Below are 15,060 nucleotides of genomic sequence, written 5' to 3' on the forward strand. Positions count from 1 at the left end.
TGAAGGAAACCACCGTGGAGAGAGAAGGACAAGAAGCTGTCCACCTTTGGGGTGAACAGAGAGAGACAGCGTGGAAATAGACTGAGGGTGTGGGTCGGGGGCCAGGCGAGCATGCCCCCCAGCAATCCAAGGACCAGAGCTTCAGGGAGGAGACATGGTCACCTCTATCAAAACATTCTACCACATGATCCAGCAATCCCACTCCTGGGTATATTTCTAGAAAAAAATGAAAACACTAGTTCGAAAAGATACATGCACCCCAATGTTCATAGTAGCAATATTTACATTAGCCAAGACATGGAAGCAAACTAAGTGCCCGTCAACAGACAACTGGGGGCTTCCCTGGTGGCGCAGTGGTTAAGAATACGCCTGCCAATGCAGGGGACACGGGTTCAAGCCCTGGTCAGGGAAGATCCCACGTGCCGCGGAGCAACTAAGCCTGTGCACCGCAACTACTGAGCCTGCGCTCTAGAGCCCGCGAGCCACAACTGCTGAGCCCGCGTGCCGCAACTACTGAAGCCCGCACGCCTAGAGCCTGTGTGCTCCGCAACAAGAGAAGCCACCGCAATGAGAAGCCCGCGTGCAGCAACAAAGACCCAACACAGCCAAAAATAAATAAAATTAAATCTTAAAAAAAAATCTTAATCATTAAAAAAACCCAATTGGATTAAGAAGATGTGGTATAAACATACAATGGAACATTTCTCAGCCATAAAAAAGAATGAAATACTGCCATTTGCAGCAACATGGATGGACCTGGAGAATATTATGCTTAGTGAAGTAAGTCAAAGACAAATACTATATGATGTCACTTACATGTGGAATCTAAAAAATAATACAAATGAATCTATATTCAAACAGAAACATATAGCACACGGAACTCTACTCAAAAGACTCTAAAAAAGAGTGGAGATATATATATATGTATAACTGATTTACTTTGCCGTACAGCAGAAACTAACAACATTGTAAATCAACTATACTTCAATACAAATTAAAATAAAATAAAATAAAAAAGAAACAAAACAAAACGGAAACAGACTCACAGACATAGAAAACAAACTTGTGGTTACCAAAGGGGAAAGGGACAAATTAGGGGTATGGGATTAACAGATACAAACTACTATACATAAAATAGATAAGCAACAAGGATTTACTGTATAGCACAGGGGATTATACCCATTATTTTGTAACAACCTATAATGGAATAGAATCTGCAAAATTACTGAATCGCTACGCTGTACACCTGAGACTAACACAATATTGTAAATCAACTATACTTTAATTTAAAAAAATATATATATATATACATATATTCAACAGACAACCCTGTGGGTTTTCAAAGGACAGGATACACAATGGTAGTCTTTCTGGAAAAAACGATGCCTCCTCCTATACAGAGAACCCTCGCAGCATTTGGGGACACTGCTCCCCAAATGACAGGCTTTAGCAGGAAAGACCATTTCTCGCCCCACGTTGTTTCTGACTTGTCATCCTGGTCAAGGCTGAAGCGCGACCATGGGTAGGCTTGGTGCTTCCAGGCCCTTGTTTGGATGTTTGAAGGGCCAAATTGCCCCTAAAAGCACGGGCTTCTCACTGCAGTGGCTTCTCTTGCTGCGGAGCATGGGCTCTAGGCGTGCGGGCCTCAGTAGTTGTGGCCCGCAGGCTCTAGAGCTCAGGCTCAGCAGTTGTGGTGCACGGGCCCAGTTGCTCCGCGGCACGTGGGATCTTCCCTGACCAGGGCTCGAACCCGTGTCCCCTGCATTGGCAGGCGGATTCTTAACCACTGCACCACCAGGGAAGCCCCCAATTGTCTGTTGATGGGCACTTAGTTTGCTTCCATGTCTTGGCTAATGTAAACATTCCTCCGTTCCTTTCAGAATGCGGTCTCCAAGTACGGCTCTCAGTTCCAAGGCAATTCCCAGCACGACGCCCTGGAGTTCCTGCTCTGGTTGCTGGATCGTGTGCACGAGGACTTGGAGGGCGCGGCCCCGGGGCTGGGGTCCGACAAGGTCAGTCGCCCTCGAAACAACACGTTGTGTTTGATTTTCTTTTTTCGCCTTGCACATTTACTCAGCTCTTCAAAACTAAATCTTGAAATTCAGATCCGTAGATTTTTGTGTATTCTGCCTGCTGTTCACACGGTGCCGTTTCCTGCTCCTGCCTCTTTGCCCCGTTTGTTTTAGACCAGACGTTTCGTCCCATTGTTGTTCCTCATCCTCTTTAATCCCAGTGATATGGTGAATAGGGTTTCTGTTTGGTTTAAAGTTTGAAAAAAAAAAAAATCTCCTTTTTGTCAATATCCTATGCCTTAGTATGGTCATCTGAGGCCATGAGTGCCGTTGCTTATTATTTTTAGATGCTTCCATTTTAACTCCACCCTTGCTTTCTCAGTTACTTATCCTACAGAGCCAGCGATTCCCAATCTTTTTTCTCAAGACACAGGATGGATGATCTTCACATGTGTGCACTCAGCAGTCCCAGATTTGGATGAAACCTCAAACCTTTGGGTGTAAGAAAGCCCTACGATCATTTGTAGTAGCCACCGCTAGTTGATAAATCAGCTGTGTTCTCTGTGGGCTTTGCTAAATAAAGATCAGTGATAAGTTCTGCTCTAATCCTATCCTTTTATCTCTCTCTTAAGAAAGTAAAAACGAGTGAAGTTATTATTCCATGAGTGAGCAAAATTATTATAACAGTATCCATGAATAATCTGCTATAATTTAAAAAATGTTTCACAAGCTTTGGTAATTAATCAGTTGCGTATTACTTTTGATGTGTCTCAAAACTGATCCAGATGCAGCTACAAGAACTGCTTTACTTGTTTTTTGTTTGTTTGTTTGTTTTAATTCTGGACATTTTATTCCCATCCCCCTCGTGAATCAATTAAAAAGCCCTTTGGAAGTGTTTCAATCTTTCACCCGTTACCTTCCCATCCTTACATTATCTACTCAGAGACCATTATTCTAGAGTAATGAAGATTGAATGGCAAAATGTGACACAAATGGACCTATCTACGAAACAGAAACAGACTCCCAGACATAGAGAACAGACTTGTGGTTGCCAAGGGGTAGGGGGTTGGGGGAGGGAAGTATTGGGAGTTTGGGATTAGCAGATGCAAACTAGTTTATACAGGATGGATAAACAACAAGGTCCTACTGTATAGCACAGGGAACTATATTCAATATCCTGAGAAAAATCGTAATGGAAAAGAATATGAAAAAGAATGGACATATATGTAGAACTGAATCACTTTGCTGTGCAGCAGAAATTAACACAACATTGTAAATCAACTATATTCAATAAAATAAATTTAAAAAATAAAAGAGAATAAATAAATAAATGGGGGGGGAGATTGAACGGCAGTCACAGTTTGTAGGATGAATGAATCGAGATACGTAATGTGCAGCATGATGACTGTAGTTAATAATACCACATTGAGTGCTGGAAATTTGCTAAGAGAGTAGATTTCAGGTCCTCTCACCACACACAAAAAAGGTAACTACATGAGGAGATGGATATGTTGATTGGCTTGACTGAAGTAATCATTTCACCATGTAGATGTGTATCAAATCATCATGTTGCACTCCTTAAACACATACAATGTTTATTTAAAAATAAAATGGCTCAAGAAGCTGAGTCATTTTTTTTTCTCAACTTGTCCACACAGCCAGCTGTTGTCTTTGTTTCTTTCCCTTTTAAAAATGGCAAGCGGCAACTTTAAGAAAAGGAGGGCATAACCATATATGTCTTGAATAAATAATAGACCTCTTTTAAACAACAATATAATGTAGAAGCTAAGAGCTTGACAGAGCTGCAGAAAGAGTACTCATGTCTGAGACAGCAGGTTGCCAGGTGCATGGAACAGGGAAGATAATGATTGTACAGTATTCTGTACTCCTCAGAGCACATCTTGGAGTGTTATACACAGTATGAGTAGCTACTATCATTTGCGGGGTGTTGTTAGAGTTATTATCCCCATTTTATATATGGGTAAACCAAGAATCAGAGAGGCTGTGTAACCTTCCTGAAGCAGCACAGCTTAAGAAGAAGTAGAGTCAGGATTCAAATCCAAGGGAGGTCTGGCTTGAAAGCCTGTTTTCTTATCTTAAAAAGAACCATCCCAGGACTTCCCTAGTAGTCCAATGGTTAAGACTTCACCTTCCACTGCAAGGGGCACAGGTTCGATCCCTGGTTGGGGAACTAAGATCCCGCATGCCAAAAAGATAGAAAAATAAAAAGAACCACTCCATTCACTTCCAAAACACACAAACGAAACAAAGCAAAAACTTCACCAAACAGAACCTGGGAGGACCAGACACTTAAAGGTTATGGTGGTTTCTCTGGGTTGTGGGATTGTGGGTGATTTTTCTTATATGTACAATGATTTTCTGTTTATCTAATTCAGACCCTTTTAGTTGCAACTTGGTCCAACTTAAGGAGAGGGCATTTATTGGCTTTTAGAACTTGTGAGTCCAAGGGTTGATCCAGCTTCAGGTAAGGCTGGATCCAAGGTCTCCTTATCTCTTGTCTTTCTCTTCATTCTCAGACTGACTCTGCCCATCTAGTGGCAGGAGGGGCCCCTGCAATGCTCATAGAGCCTTTTTCACTTGGGATTCCAGAAAAAGCCCAGGCAAGAGTCCGATTGTCTTAGCGTGGCTCACATGTCCATTCCTGGGCAGGTGGCCAGCAGGATGGAATATTCTGATTGGGCACATGGGTCCCATGCCTGTGGGGTGAACTCCACCCAAATCACATGGGTAAGGAAGGTTTCTGTAGAGCTGGGGCACGTTGGAAAGGCATGCTGAGATGACAAACGTGTCACTACACTGTATTCCATAATCTTAGCATGAACACATTTTGAAATCAGAATGATGTATTAAAAAGAGAGAGATACTGTTTATTGAAGTGTGTTACATGCCAGGCATTTCATATGATGCTTTTCATGACTTATTTCACTGACGCATAGGAGACACTCAATAAACCCCTGAATGGTTGAATAAATTAAGTAGTTATCATGCTTTAATATTTGGTAACTCATAATAAGGATAATAATAAGTAACTCATAATAAGGTTAATTTATATATTACAGTTAATGGAAATTTAGGTTAAGTTGTCCAAGGTCATTCAACTTCTACCTGTGGAAAGAGAATCAAACCTGAGTCTGTCTATTTCAAAGCCAGTGTGCTGGATCCCTGTCCTTATCCTGAGTTTCTTGTGCCTTCTGTTTCCCACCAGAGGGAGGGAGGAGACCCGGGTGCCTCTTCCTTCTGGCTGCATCTAGAAAAGGCTTCTTGGGAGTTTCCTGGTGGCCTAGTGGTTAGCATTCCGGGCTTTCACTGCCATGGCCTGGGTTCAATCCCTGGTCAGGGAACTGAGATCCCGTAAGCCATGTGGCACGGCCAAAAAAAAAAAAAAAAAAAAAAAAAAGCTTTTTGTCCCATTTTCCACTCCCTGGCTGTGCCAGGCAGTGCTCCTGGAAAGTAGGAGGGATAAACAGCCTTCCCAATTACCTTTCAGTCTTCCTCTTTTGTGCCTTTGTGGCAGGAAAAGGCTTTGGACTTAAGGATAAGGAAGAGCACAGAGAGGTTAAGTAACTTGCCCGAAGTCACACAGCAAGTCAGTGGGAGAGCCAGGATCCAAATCTAGAAAATTCAACTCTAGAACAGGGCTTCTTAGCCTCAGCACGTTTGACACTGGGGCTGGGTAATTCTTTGCTGGGAGGGGGGTTGTCCTGTGTGTTGTAGCATTTGTAGCGCCCCTCTACCTACCAGATACCGGTGGTACCCCTAACTGTGATTGATAACCAAAAATGTCTCCAGACATGGCCAAATGTCCCCTAGTGGGGGGAGGGAAAAGCGTTTCCCCATTGAGAACCTCTGCTCTGGAGCCTTTGCTCCCAACCACAGTTCACCACCCCCAAACCTTTCTTTAAGATGCCTTTGAGTTTATTTAAGCCAATAATCCATAACAACTTCAAAACCCACATAAAAGCAGCCCTAACTGGTCTTCCAATTTCCATTGTGCCCCGCTACTATATGTATATGTTCTCCACACTACAGCCAGAGGGATCTTTTCAGAAAGGAAATAAGATCACGTCACTCTCCTGCTTAAATTCCCCTGGTGGCTTCCTGTTGCACTTACAACAGAATCCGGACTCCTACGCAGTTGACGGGGCCCTACCTGACTGGCCCACCAATCACTCCACCTGGTTTCAGGCCCCTCTGCCCCTTGCTCATCGTTCTCAGCCACTCTGGCTGCTTTCTGTTCCTTTAATGGCTAAGGGTGTCAGGAGGGCACCACAACTCAGCAAGACCAGGGGTGGTTGTTGGTTGGAGAGAGGAGCTTGCCCCACTCTTCATTTGATCTGATTGAAACCAGAAAAGGTCTTTTTCTCTGTCTGGGGTCAAAACCTCTCCTGAAATTCACTCTTAGAAAATCGGGCTGCCTGCGGAGGCCTGGCTGTGAACGCTTGAAGGTAAAAGAGCAGAGCTATTGGACTATTTGGCACAAACTTCATTTTCTGTTTCCAAGAAGGAAAGGGACTGTCCCCTGTGTAACTCTGAACAATTTTTCTTTCTAGGGTTATTTCTATTTCAAAACATATGAAAGCCATGTAGTTCGATTTATTTCAAACTAGAATAGAAAACATAAGGACCCCTTTCTTCTCTGTTAATGCAACGATAAATGTTTTTGGTGAATAGGGCATTTTTTTTTTTTTTTTTATGAAGCTCTCTAGGAGTTAAGCCAGTATTTTATTTATTTATTTATTTTTGGCTGTGCTGGGTCTTCGTTTCTGTGCGAGGGCTTTCTCTAGTTGCGGCAAGCGGGGCCACTCTTCATCGCGGTGCGCGGGTCTTTCACCGTCGCGGCCTCTCTTGTTGCGGAGCACAGGCTCCAGACGCGCAGGCTCAGTAGTTGTGGCTCACGGGCCCAGTTGCTCCGCGGTATATGGGATCCTCCCAGACCAGGGCGTGAACCTGCGTCCCCTGCATTGGTAGGCGGACTCTCAACCACTGCGCCACCAGGGAAGCCCCTAGGGCATCTTTTTACTATCCTGTAGACACTGTGACACTAGCAACCTTTTGGGTAGTTTATCTTATAGAAAACGCCACTCTTGCAGAATTAAGAAAGGGATGGGGCTGGGGAGAGGACCAGGAAGCTAACATTTATTAAGCACCTACTATGTGCCAGGCCGGATACCCACATCTTTTTTGGTTTAAATGACGGCTCCATGAGGTGGATGTAATACTCCTATTCCGTTTAGATGTGGAATGAGGCTCAGGGAGGGTTTTAGGGTCACTTGGTTAGCAGGGTAGCGCCAGCTGGGTCTCACCTGATAGACCATGCTTTGTGAGTGACCCTCTGCTGCCTCTTACCCCAGCCTTGTTTGGGATTTTCACTTTCCATACCCATCCTTGGATGGTCCCATCCACAGCCTCTCTCAACGCGTGCTGCCTTATCATCTGGATGCAGAAGCAGCTCCAAGGAACAGCAGCCAAACAGATGACTCAAATAAGAAGGGGATTAGTTGGAAGGCCAAGGGGGAGTGTGCAGAATCGAAAGGAAGGCCGAAGACCAGGCTTGGAAGCATCAAGAACCAGACAGCCCCGGGGTGAGGGTGTCTCAGTGGCAGGAGCGGCTCAATCCCCCGGCCTGGACGCTTCTGCTGGAGTCGCTGTTTGCAACCTTTGGGTCACTCTGCCCATGACTGACACGCAGGGCAGGAACATTTCATCCGTCTAGCTTGGGTCATGTGCCTGCCTGTCTCTTGGTAAGGGAGGACAGGACCCCCGAGGAAAGAGCCTTCCCCACCTCCCCATGGACTGAGGCTACTCCCAAAGAAGAAGGGTCAATCCTGAGCAGACCCAGATGCCAGTATCTGCTCTGTATCCAAGTTCTCTCTCTCCTCCGAGCCCTTCATTTACCTGCCGTAGGTGTCTCTGCCTCGAACTTGGCTTGCCCTCCCCTCCTCCCCTGACCCACTTCTCCTTTTGCCTTTCCCTCTTCTGTTAATGCAAAATGGTTCTCCAGGCATCAGACTGGAAGCTGGGAGCTGGCCCTGTGTATCCCTCCCTCTGTCTCCGTGTCCTTTCCCATCAGGTGCTCAGTTATGAGCTGTGCACACAGGGTGTCTTGATTGAGTTCCTCCCTCCTTTTTATTTTCATGGCTCCTACTCTAGTTCACCCTGTTGGCACCCGGACTCTTGAGCCTCATAATTTGTGTCCTAACTCCAGACGCCCCCTCCTTCATCGTGCGCATGCCTGTCAGGTTATAGCGTGTCTCTGTGCATGTAGCCACTGCTTAGGTTCAAAACCCATTAGATACTCCCCATCATGTAACAACAGCAAACACTTGTACAGTGCTTGCTGTGTGCCAGGCACTATTCTAAGTGTTTTATATATATAACTCTTTTAATCTCAAAATATCCCTAGCACGTTGGTACTATCGTTCATTACCCCTTTATTAAATTGGAAAACCATGGAACAAAGAGTTTAAGTAATTGATTTAGCTGCATCAGTGGTTGAGAAACTCTCTCAGCTAAGTGCCAGTGTAGGGATTTGAACCCCAGCAGTCTGACTCCAGAGGCTAACCCTTAACCCTGGTACTATGCTGTTTACTGAACCAGGAATCTTCTTTAGGACGTTTAAGGCCCCATCCAACATGGTACCAGGCTCCCTCTCTAGCTCTGATTTCTACTCCCCTTTGTACATCCTGTATTCTGGTCAAATTGTGTTTAATGAAATAGTGGGACTGACTGTTCTTAGTATTTGTCACTCTTATTTGTACCAAAATTTTATTATGAAAAATTTCAAACATGGAAAAGTTGAATTCCTTATACAGCGAATATCTCCTACTCACCACCTAGATTCTATCATTTACATTTTACTAAAATTGCTTTATCATGTATTTATCTACCTATCCATCCGTCTGTCCACTCATCACTCCATCTTTTTCTCATCTTTTTTTTTTTGGATGCATTTTAAATTAAATTTCAGACATCAGTACATTTCTCCCCAAACACTTCCCCTGTGGTCCTTCCTCCTGGCTCTTTGAGGATGCCGGGCTTAAAGACGGGAGTGATGTGGCCATAAGCCATGGAATTCCCACAGCTACCAGAAGGTGGAGGAGGCAAGGAACGTATTTTCCCCCAGAACCTCCAGAGGGAGTGCGGCCTTGCTGACACCTTGGTTTAGGCTCCGTGATGCTGATTTTGGATGTCCAGTCTCGAGACCTGTGAAGGGACACATTTCCGTTGTTTCAAGCCACTAGTTTGTGGTCGTTTGTTACAGCAGCAACAGGACACTTATACGTAAGGGGATGTAGAGAAGGATACGATAGGACAGATTGTGGAGGGAGGAGCCTCATGCGTTCATTATTCTAAGGTGCACACCTGGTCTGTCTGAGAAAGACAATGCTCGTGTGGAGACCGGCTCCCCGGAAAATGTGGACAGACACAGCTTAGCAGGTGGAAGATGGGCAGATTTGGTGTGGATGTGTTTGAAGTGATGGCGGCTCACCCAAGTGAAATGTACAGGAGGCATCTAGACACAGGGGGCCTAGAAGGATGGAGGTAAAGAACGGGGTAGTCAATCCAGAGGTAATGGTTGGGGCTGGGCGAGCATGTGTGAGTGAGTGTTCGCCAAGGTTCATGCTCTTTCAGCACACACACGCACACACGCACACACACACTCTCCCGCTGTCTCTCTCTCCTCTCTCTCTGTCTCTGTCTCTGTCTCTCTTGGAATTGGGGAGGTCCAGGGATTGAAGGAGAGGCGGATTACAGTAAGTCAACATGGAAGGTCCTGGCTCTGCAGGTCTAGGTCCACAGAATGGTGCTGAGGACCCAGGAGGAGGTGTAGCTTGGCGGGTCTGAACGCAGCGGAGTGATGAGAGGCACATCTGATCTTGCTTCCTCTCCTCATTTCTTTGCAGCTTCAGCCTGAAGCCGGGAAGACCTCCGAGAACCTCCTGTCGCCACCAGCTCAGCTTCCTCTAGGCCAAAGCTTTGTGCAAAGCCACTTTCAAGCACAGTACAGGTAAGAATGGGGTGTGTTTAGAATCTGTCCTTAAGGGCTCAGCAAACTCCTATGCTGGTAACTAACCTCCCTTTGCCAGGTTTACCCCGAGATTACAAAGCAACAGAAACCATAAACACCCTTCTCTCTCCCATTATAAATCCCAATTAACCACTAACTTCTATTGTCTCTGACCCTCAGTATTTCATTTTTTTGTGTTTTTTATTTTATTTTTGGCTGCGTTGGGTCTTTGTTGCCGTGCGCCGGCTTTCTCTAGTTGTGGTGAGCGGGGGCAACTCTTCGTTGCGGTGCACGGGCTTCTCATTGCGGCGGCTTCTCTTGTTGCGGAGCACAGGCTCTAGGCGCGCGGGCTTCAGTAGTTGTGGCACGCGGGCTCAGTAGTTGTGGCTCGCAGGCTCTAGAGCACAGGCTCAGTAGTTGTGGCGTACAGACTTAGCTGCTCCGCGGCATGCGGGATCCTCCCAGACCAGGGCTCGAACCCGTGTCCCCTGCATTAGCAGGCAAATTCTCAACCACCGCACCACCAGAGAAGCCCAAGATTACTGTCTTTGAGGTGATTATTTATTTAGGAAGAGCAAGTAGTTTCGGAAACACTTTGGAAGAATGCCAAAGCTGCTTTCCCACTGGAACAGAAAATCCATAGCACTTGAGAAGTTCCCTCACCCTGCCCCACCGGGGAGAAGGACCTCTAACGACCTTGCATGGCAGCCACAATGACCCTGGGGCACCCCCTCCTGCCCTTGCTTGCTTACCACACTGGGTGATTCACATCTCTTCTAGATGAGCCCCGGTCTCATTGTTGTCCGTGAAGAAATGCCCACTGATTTCCTAAGAGAAGTGGTGATGCACTATGAGATTTACATGGAGGAAACCTAGATTTCGCGTGTACTAACTAACCTTTTAGCCATGAAAGCTGCTTGCAGGGCATCTGTCTTATCTCCAGGTACTCAAAGCAGAGGCTGCTTGAAAGCAAAATAAGGAGACAGAGGAAAAGAAGAATAGAGGAGGAGGGAGAAGAAAATCTAGAAGGAGGGAGGGGGAGGCATAAGGCAAGGGCGTGTTAGAGCTTGGGGAAGGGTCATGGTGATTGCCTTCAGGTGCCCCTCCTCTGTGTCCCCGTACCATAGATCTGCCTCCTTTCTCTTCTCATTCTCTCTACCTTCTTCCCTTCTGTCCACACATCCTCTTTTCCTTCTTTTTTTTTTTTAATTTTATTTATTTATTTATTTATTTATTTATTTATTTATTTATTTATGGCTGTGTTGGGTCTTTGTTTCTGTGCGAGGGCTTTTTCTAGTTGCGGCAAGTGGGGGCCACTTTTCATCGCGATGCGCGGGCCTCTCACTGTCGCGGCCTCTCTTGTTGCGGAGCACAGGCTCCAGAGGCGCAGGCTCAGTAATTGTGGCTCACGGGCCTAGTTACTCCGCGGCATGTGAGATCTTCCCAGACCAGGGCTCAAACCCGTGTCCCCTGCACTGGCAGGCAGATTCTCAACCACTGCGCCACCAGGGAAGCCCCTCTTTTCCTTCTTGCACATCCTTGAGCATCTGGTATTGCACTTGGTCCAGTGGCTACAACGAAGAGTGTAACTCCTTGCCCACAAGAGAGAAATACTAACCAAGCAGATCCCTTTATTCTCTGGGTATTTAATCCATGCCTACTATGTGCCAGGTCCTCTTCTAGGTGCTGGGAATTGAGCTGTGAAAGGAGTCAGCCGCTGTTCTCAAGGAGCTCACGTTCTCCTGGGGGAGGTGTTCGATAATACACACATAATACACGCGCAACGAACAATTTGCCATGATGATGAGTGTCACCTGGGAGGCGGGGTAGGCAGCTAACCTTAGATAAGGTGTTCAGGCCAGGCTTCTTTGCAGAGGGGACATTGGAGCTGAGAACTGAGTGACAAAGAGCCAGCCATTGAAATACTTGGGGACAGGGTATTCCAGGCAGGAAAAGCAGCAAAGGGTCTGGGGTGGGAGTGATCCAGGCAAGTTCAAGGAACAGAGGGCCACCAAGTAGTGAGGGGTGGGAGTTGAGGCTGGACAGGTGGGCGCGCACCTGGCAGTGTGGGTTGTAGCCTACGGGGCAGAGGAAACCACTGCAAAGTTTAAGGCAGGGTGTGGTCTAATTTTCCATCTCAGCAATTGGCTGGTGGGGACTTCCCTGGCAGTCCAGTGGTTAAGACTCCGCACTTCCACTGCAGGTGGCACAGGGCCGATCCCTGGTCGGGGATCTGATCCCACATGCCCTGCGGCGTGGCCAAAACAAAAAAGAAGAAAAAAGAAAGAAACTGGCTGGTTGTTTTGGTGATGGAGGGAGGCAGGACTGGGAGCTGGAACAGCCGCTGATGTGCTGTCCTCTCAGTGGGAGAATGGTGGTGGCTGGACCACGAGGTGGTGATGGAGATGGAGGCAAGTGGGCTGGTGGGGAACAGAGTCAACAGGACTTGCCAGCGGGTTTAAGGGTGAGGGGCGGAGGGACCAAGGAAACAATGAGCATCTACGGTGACTCCTGGGTTTTTGTTATTTATTTATTTATTTATTTATTTATGGCTGTGTTGGGTCTTCGTTTCTGTGCGAGGGCTTTCTCTAGTTGCGGCGAGCGGGGGCCACTCTTCATCACGGTGCGCGGGCCTCTCACTATCGCGGCCTCTCTTGTTGCGGAGCACAGGCTCCAGACGCGCAGGCTCAGCAATTGTGGCTCATGGGCCTAGTTGCTCCGCGGCATGTGGGATCTTCCCACACCAGGGCTCGAACCCGTGTCCCCTGCATTGGCAGGCAGATTCTCAACCACTGCGCCACCAGGGAAGCCCCAACTCCTGGGTTTTTACATAGTTGTATAACTGGCACGTGCTTTGAAGGAAAAATGGAGGGAGCTTTGAAGTGCATGTTATGGATGTGAAAGAGGAAAAAAACTCTTGTTTCCCTTTGCGTTACTCTTGACTACTTCCACACTCACAATCCTTCTAACCCCAGATGTGTGGGTGTTTTTCCCACACCAAGCAATTCTGCGATTCTCTCTGGACACCGAGTGTCCTACAGTTTAACTCAATTCTGGCACTACCTACTTAGAGCGGGCACGGACCCCGCAGGGTAAGGGCTCAGTCCCACCGGACTGCCTCCCCACCGGACACCAATTGCAAGTCCCGGGTCGTCACCTGTGCTGCTGACCGACTGGCTATATATTAGAGGTTTCCACGGCCCCCTCCTCAGGTTCAATGATTTCCTAGAGTGGCTCACAGAACTCAGGAAAACCGTTTACTTACCAGATTACCAGTTGATTTGAAAAGGCTATAACTCAGGAACAGCCAGATGGGAGATTCATAGAGCAAGGTGCTGGGGGAGCGGCGAGGTTCCACACCCCTCCCTGGGTGCACCACCCTCCCAGCACCTCCCCACGGTCACCAACCTGGAAGCTCTCCCAGCCGCTTCTGCTGGGGTTTTTATGGAAGCAACATTATGTAGGCATGATTGATCCAATTATTGGCGATTCGTGGTTAACTCAACCTCTGACCCCCTTCTTTTTTCCCAGGAGGTAGGGGTGGAGCCCAAAGTCCTAGCCCTCTAATCCCATGCTTGGTCCCTCTGGCAACCAGCCCCCCTCCTGTGGTTTTCTCTGGGGGCTTTCCAGATATCACCTCATTAGCATAAACTCAGGTGTGGTGGGATGGGGTTTGTTATGAATAGCAAAAGATGCTCCTTTTACCTTCAGTCTTGCTCTTATCACTTTGGAAATTCCAAAAGCTGTAGGAGCTCTGTGCCTGGAACAACTGTTGGAGACCAAATATATATTTCTTATTATAAATCACAGTATCATAAGGCGTAAGCTGAGTCAGGGGAGGATTCGTGAAGAAGGGACATTTGAGCTGATCCGAGACTGAGGACCGCAAGGACCCTTTGTCGATTACTATAGAATGATGAGTAAGAAGCAAGATATTCATGCTGGAAAAAAAGACTGGTGACAGCTAAAAGTAGCTGCTTTCTGCCTGCTGGTCCAAAGTTAAGAAAAAATATAGTTAGAGATGTCCATCTAGGCTAGGAATTTTGAGGTCTGAAAAGTGATTTTCTGTAGCCGTCGGTGGCACCACCCAGCTCCACACTGGGGCCCCTGAGGGTGGTACTTGCTGTTCTGGACCCTCTTCAGCCTCTTTTCCTGGGGGGGAGGTTGCCTGGGATGGAGGGCCGCCCTGGCATCAGCCTTTATGAAATTGAAAGCTGGAAGTGTTATTATGGGTTAATTCAGAGATCCCTGTTCACTGACATTCTCCCTCCATCTCCCTTGTCCTCCTTTTTAGGGGGCTGAGTTTTTGCCTTTGGCTGGAGGAGAGAAGGAAGAATAGTACTGGGGTGCTGGAGGTTCTAAACTAGAGGACAAATAATTCGTTATTCTATATGATTATTGCCACAGCCTGAAAACACCTGCAAGTTTAATAGCCAAGGATTGTTGCAACGTTGGAGTTTGGGCTAGAGGTGGGATTGTGTGTTTGTGTGTGTGTGTGTGTGTGTGTGTGTGTGTGTGTGTTCATCTCTTCACAGCATTCATAGCTTTTATTCACAGAAAGCCTAATCTGGTCCCCGTTACCGGCAGCATTCCCTTTTAGGCAGAGTATGTTTTGGAAGGCTTCCTCAGAACAGATCTTGGAGAGGTGACTTTTTTTTTTTTTTTTAATATATTTATTTATTTATTTTTGCCTGTGTTGGGTCTTCGTTTCTGTGCGAGGGCTTTCTCTAGTTGCGGCGAGCGGGGGCCACTCTTCATCGCGGTGCGCGGGCCTCTCACTATCGCGGCCTCTCTTGTTGCGGAGCACAGGCTCCAGACGCGCAGGCTCAGTAGTTGTGGCTCACGGGCCCAGTTATTCCGCGGCATGTGGGATCTTCCCAGACCAGGGCTCGAACTCGTGTCCCCTGCATTGGCAGGCAGATTCTCAACTACTGCACCACCAGGGAAGCCCGGAGAGGTGACATTTTGCTTGTGCGTCATCATAATTACCTTACCGGCTTGGACATCCGTCTCGCCAGC

The 15,060-nt window shown here is 47.1% G+C and overlaps 1 protein-coding gene across 3 annotated transcripts in view; it reads left to right on the top strand.

Annotated features, from left to right (window-relative positions):
• The window catches only part of USP43 (ubiquitin specific peptidase 43), a 64,836-nt gene that overhangs the window by 9,557 nt on the left and 40,219 nt on the right, over positions 1 to 15,060 (top strand). For all 3 annotated transcript variants that reach the window (XM_082441349.1, XM_082441351.1, XM_082441350.1), the window contains exons 2-3: positions 1,881 to 2,012; positions 9,938 to 10,041. In XM_082441349.1, the coding sequence (XP_082297475.1) occupies positions 1,881 to 2,012; positions 9,938 to 10,041 (236 nt within the window). The remainder of the gene's footprint in view (positions 1 to 1,880; positions 2,013 to 9,937; positions 10,042 to 15,060) is intronic.

The sequence above is a fragment of the Balaenoptera physalus genome, assembly GCF_965194825.1.
Source record: "Balaenoptera physalus genome assembly, chromosome: 20".
Taxonomy (NCBI): domain Eukaryota; kingdom Metazoa; phylum Chordata; class Mammalia; order Artiodactyla; family Balaenopteridae; genus Balaenoptera; species Balaenoptera physalus.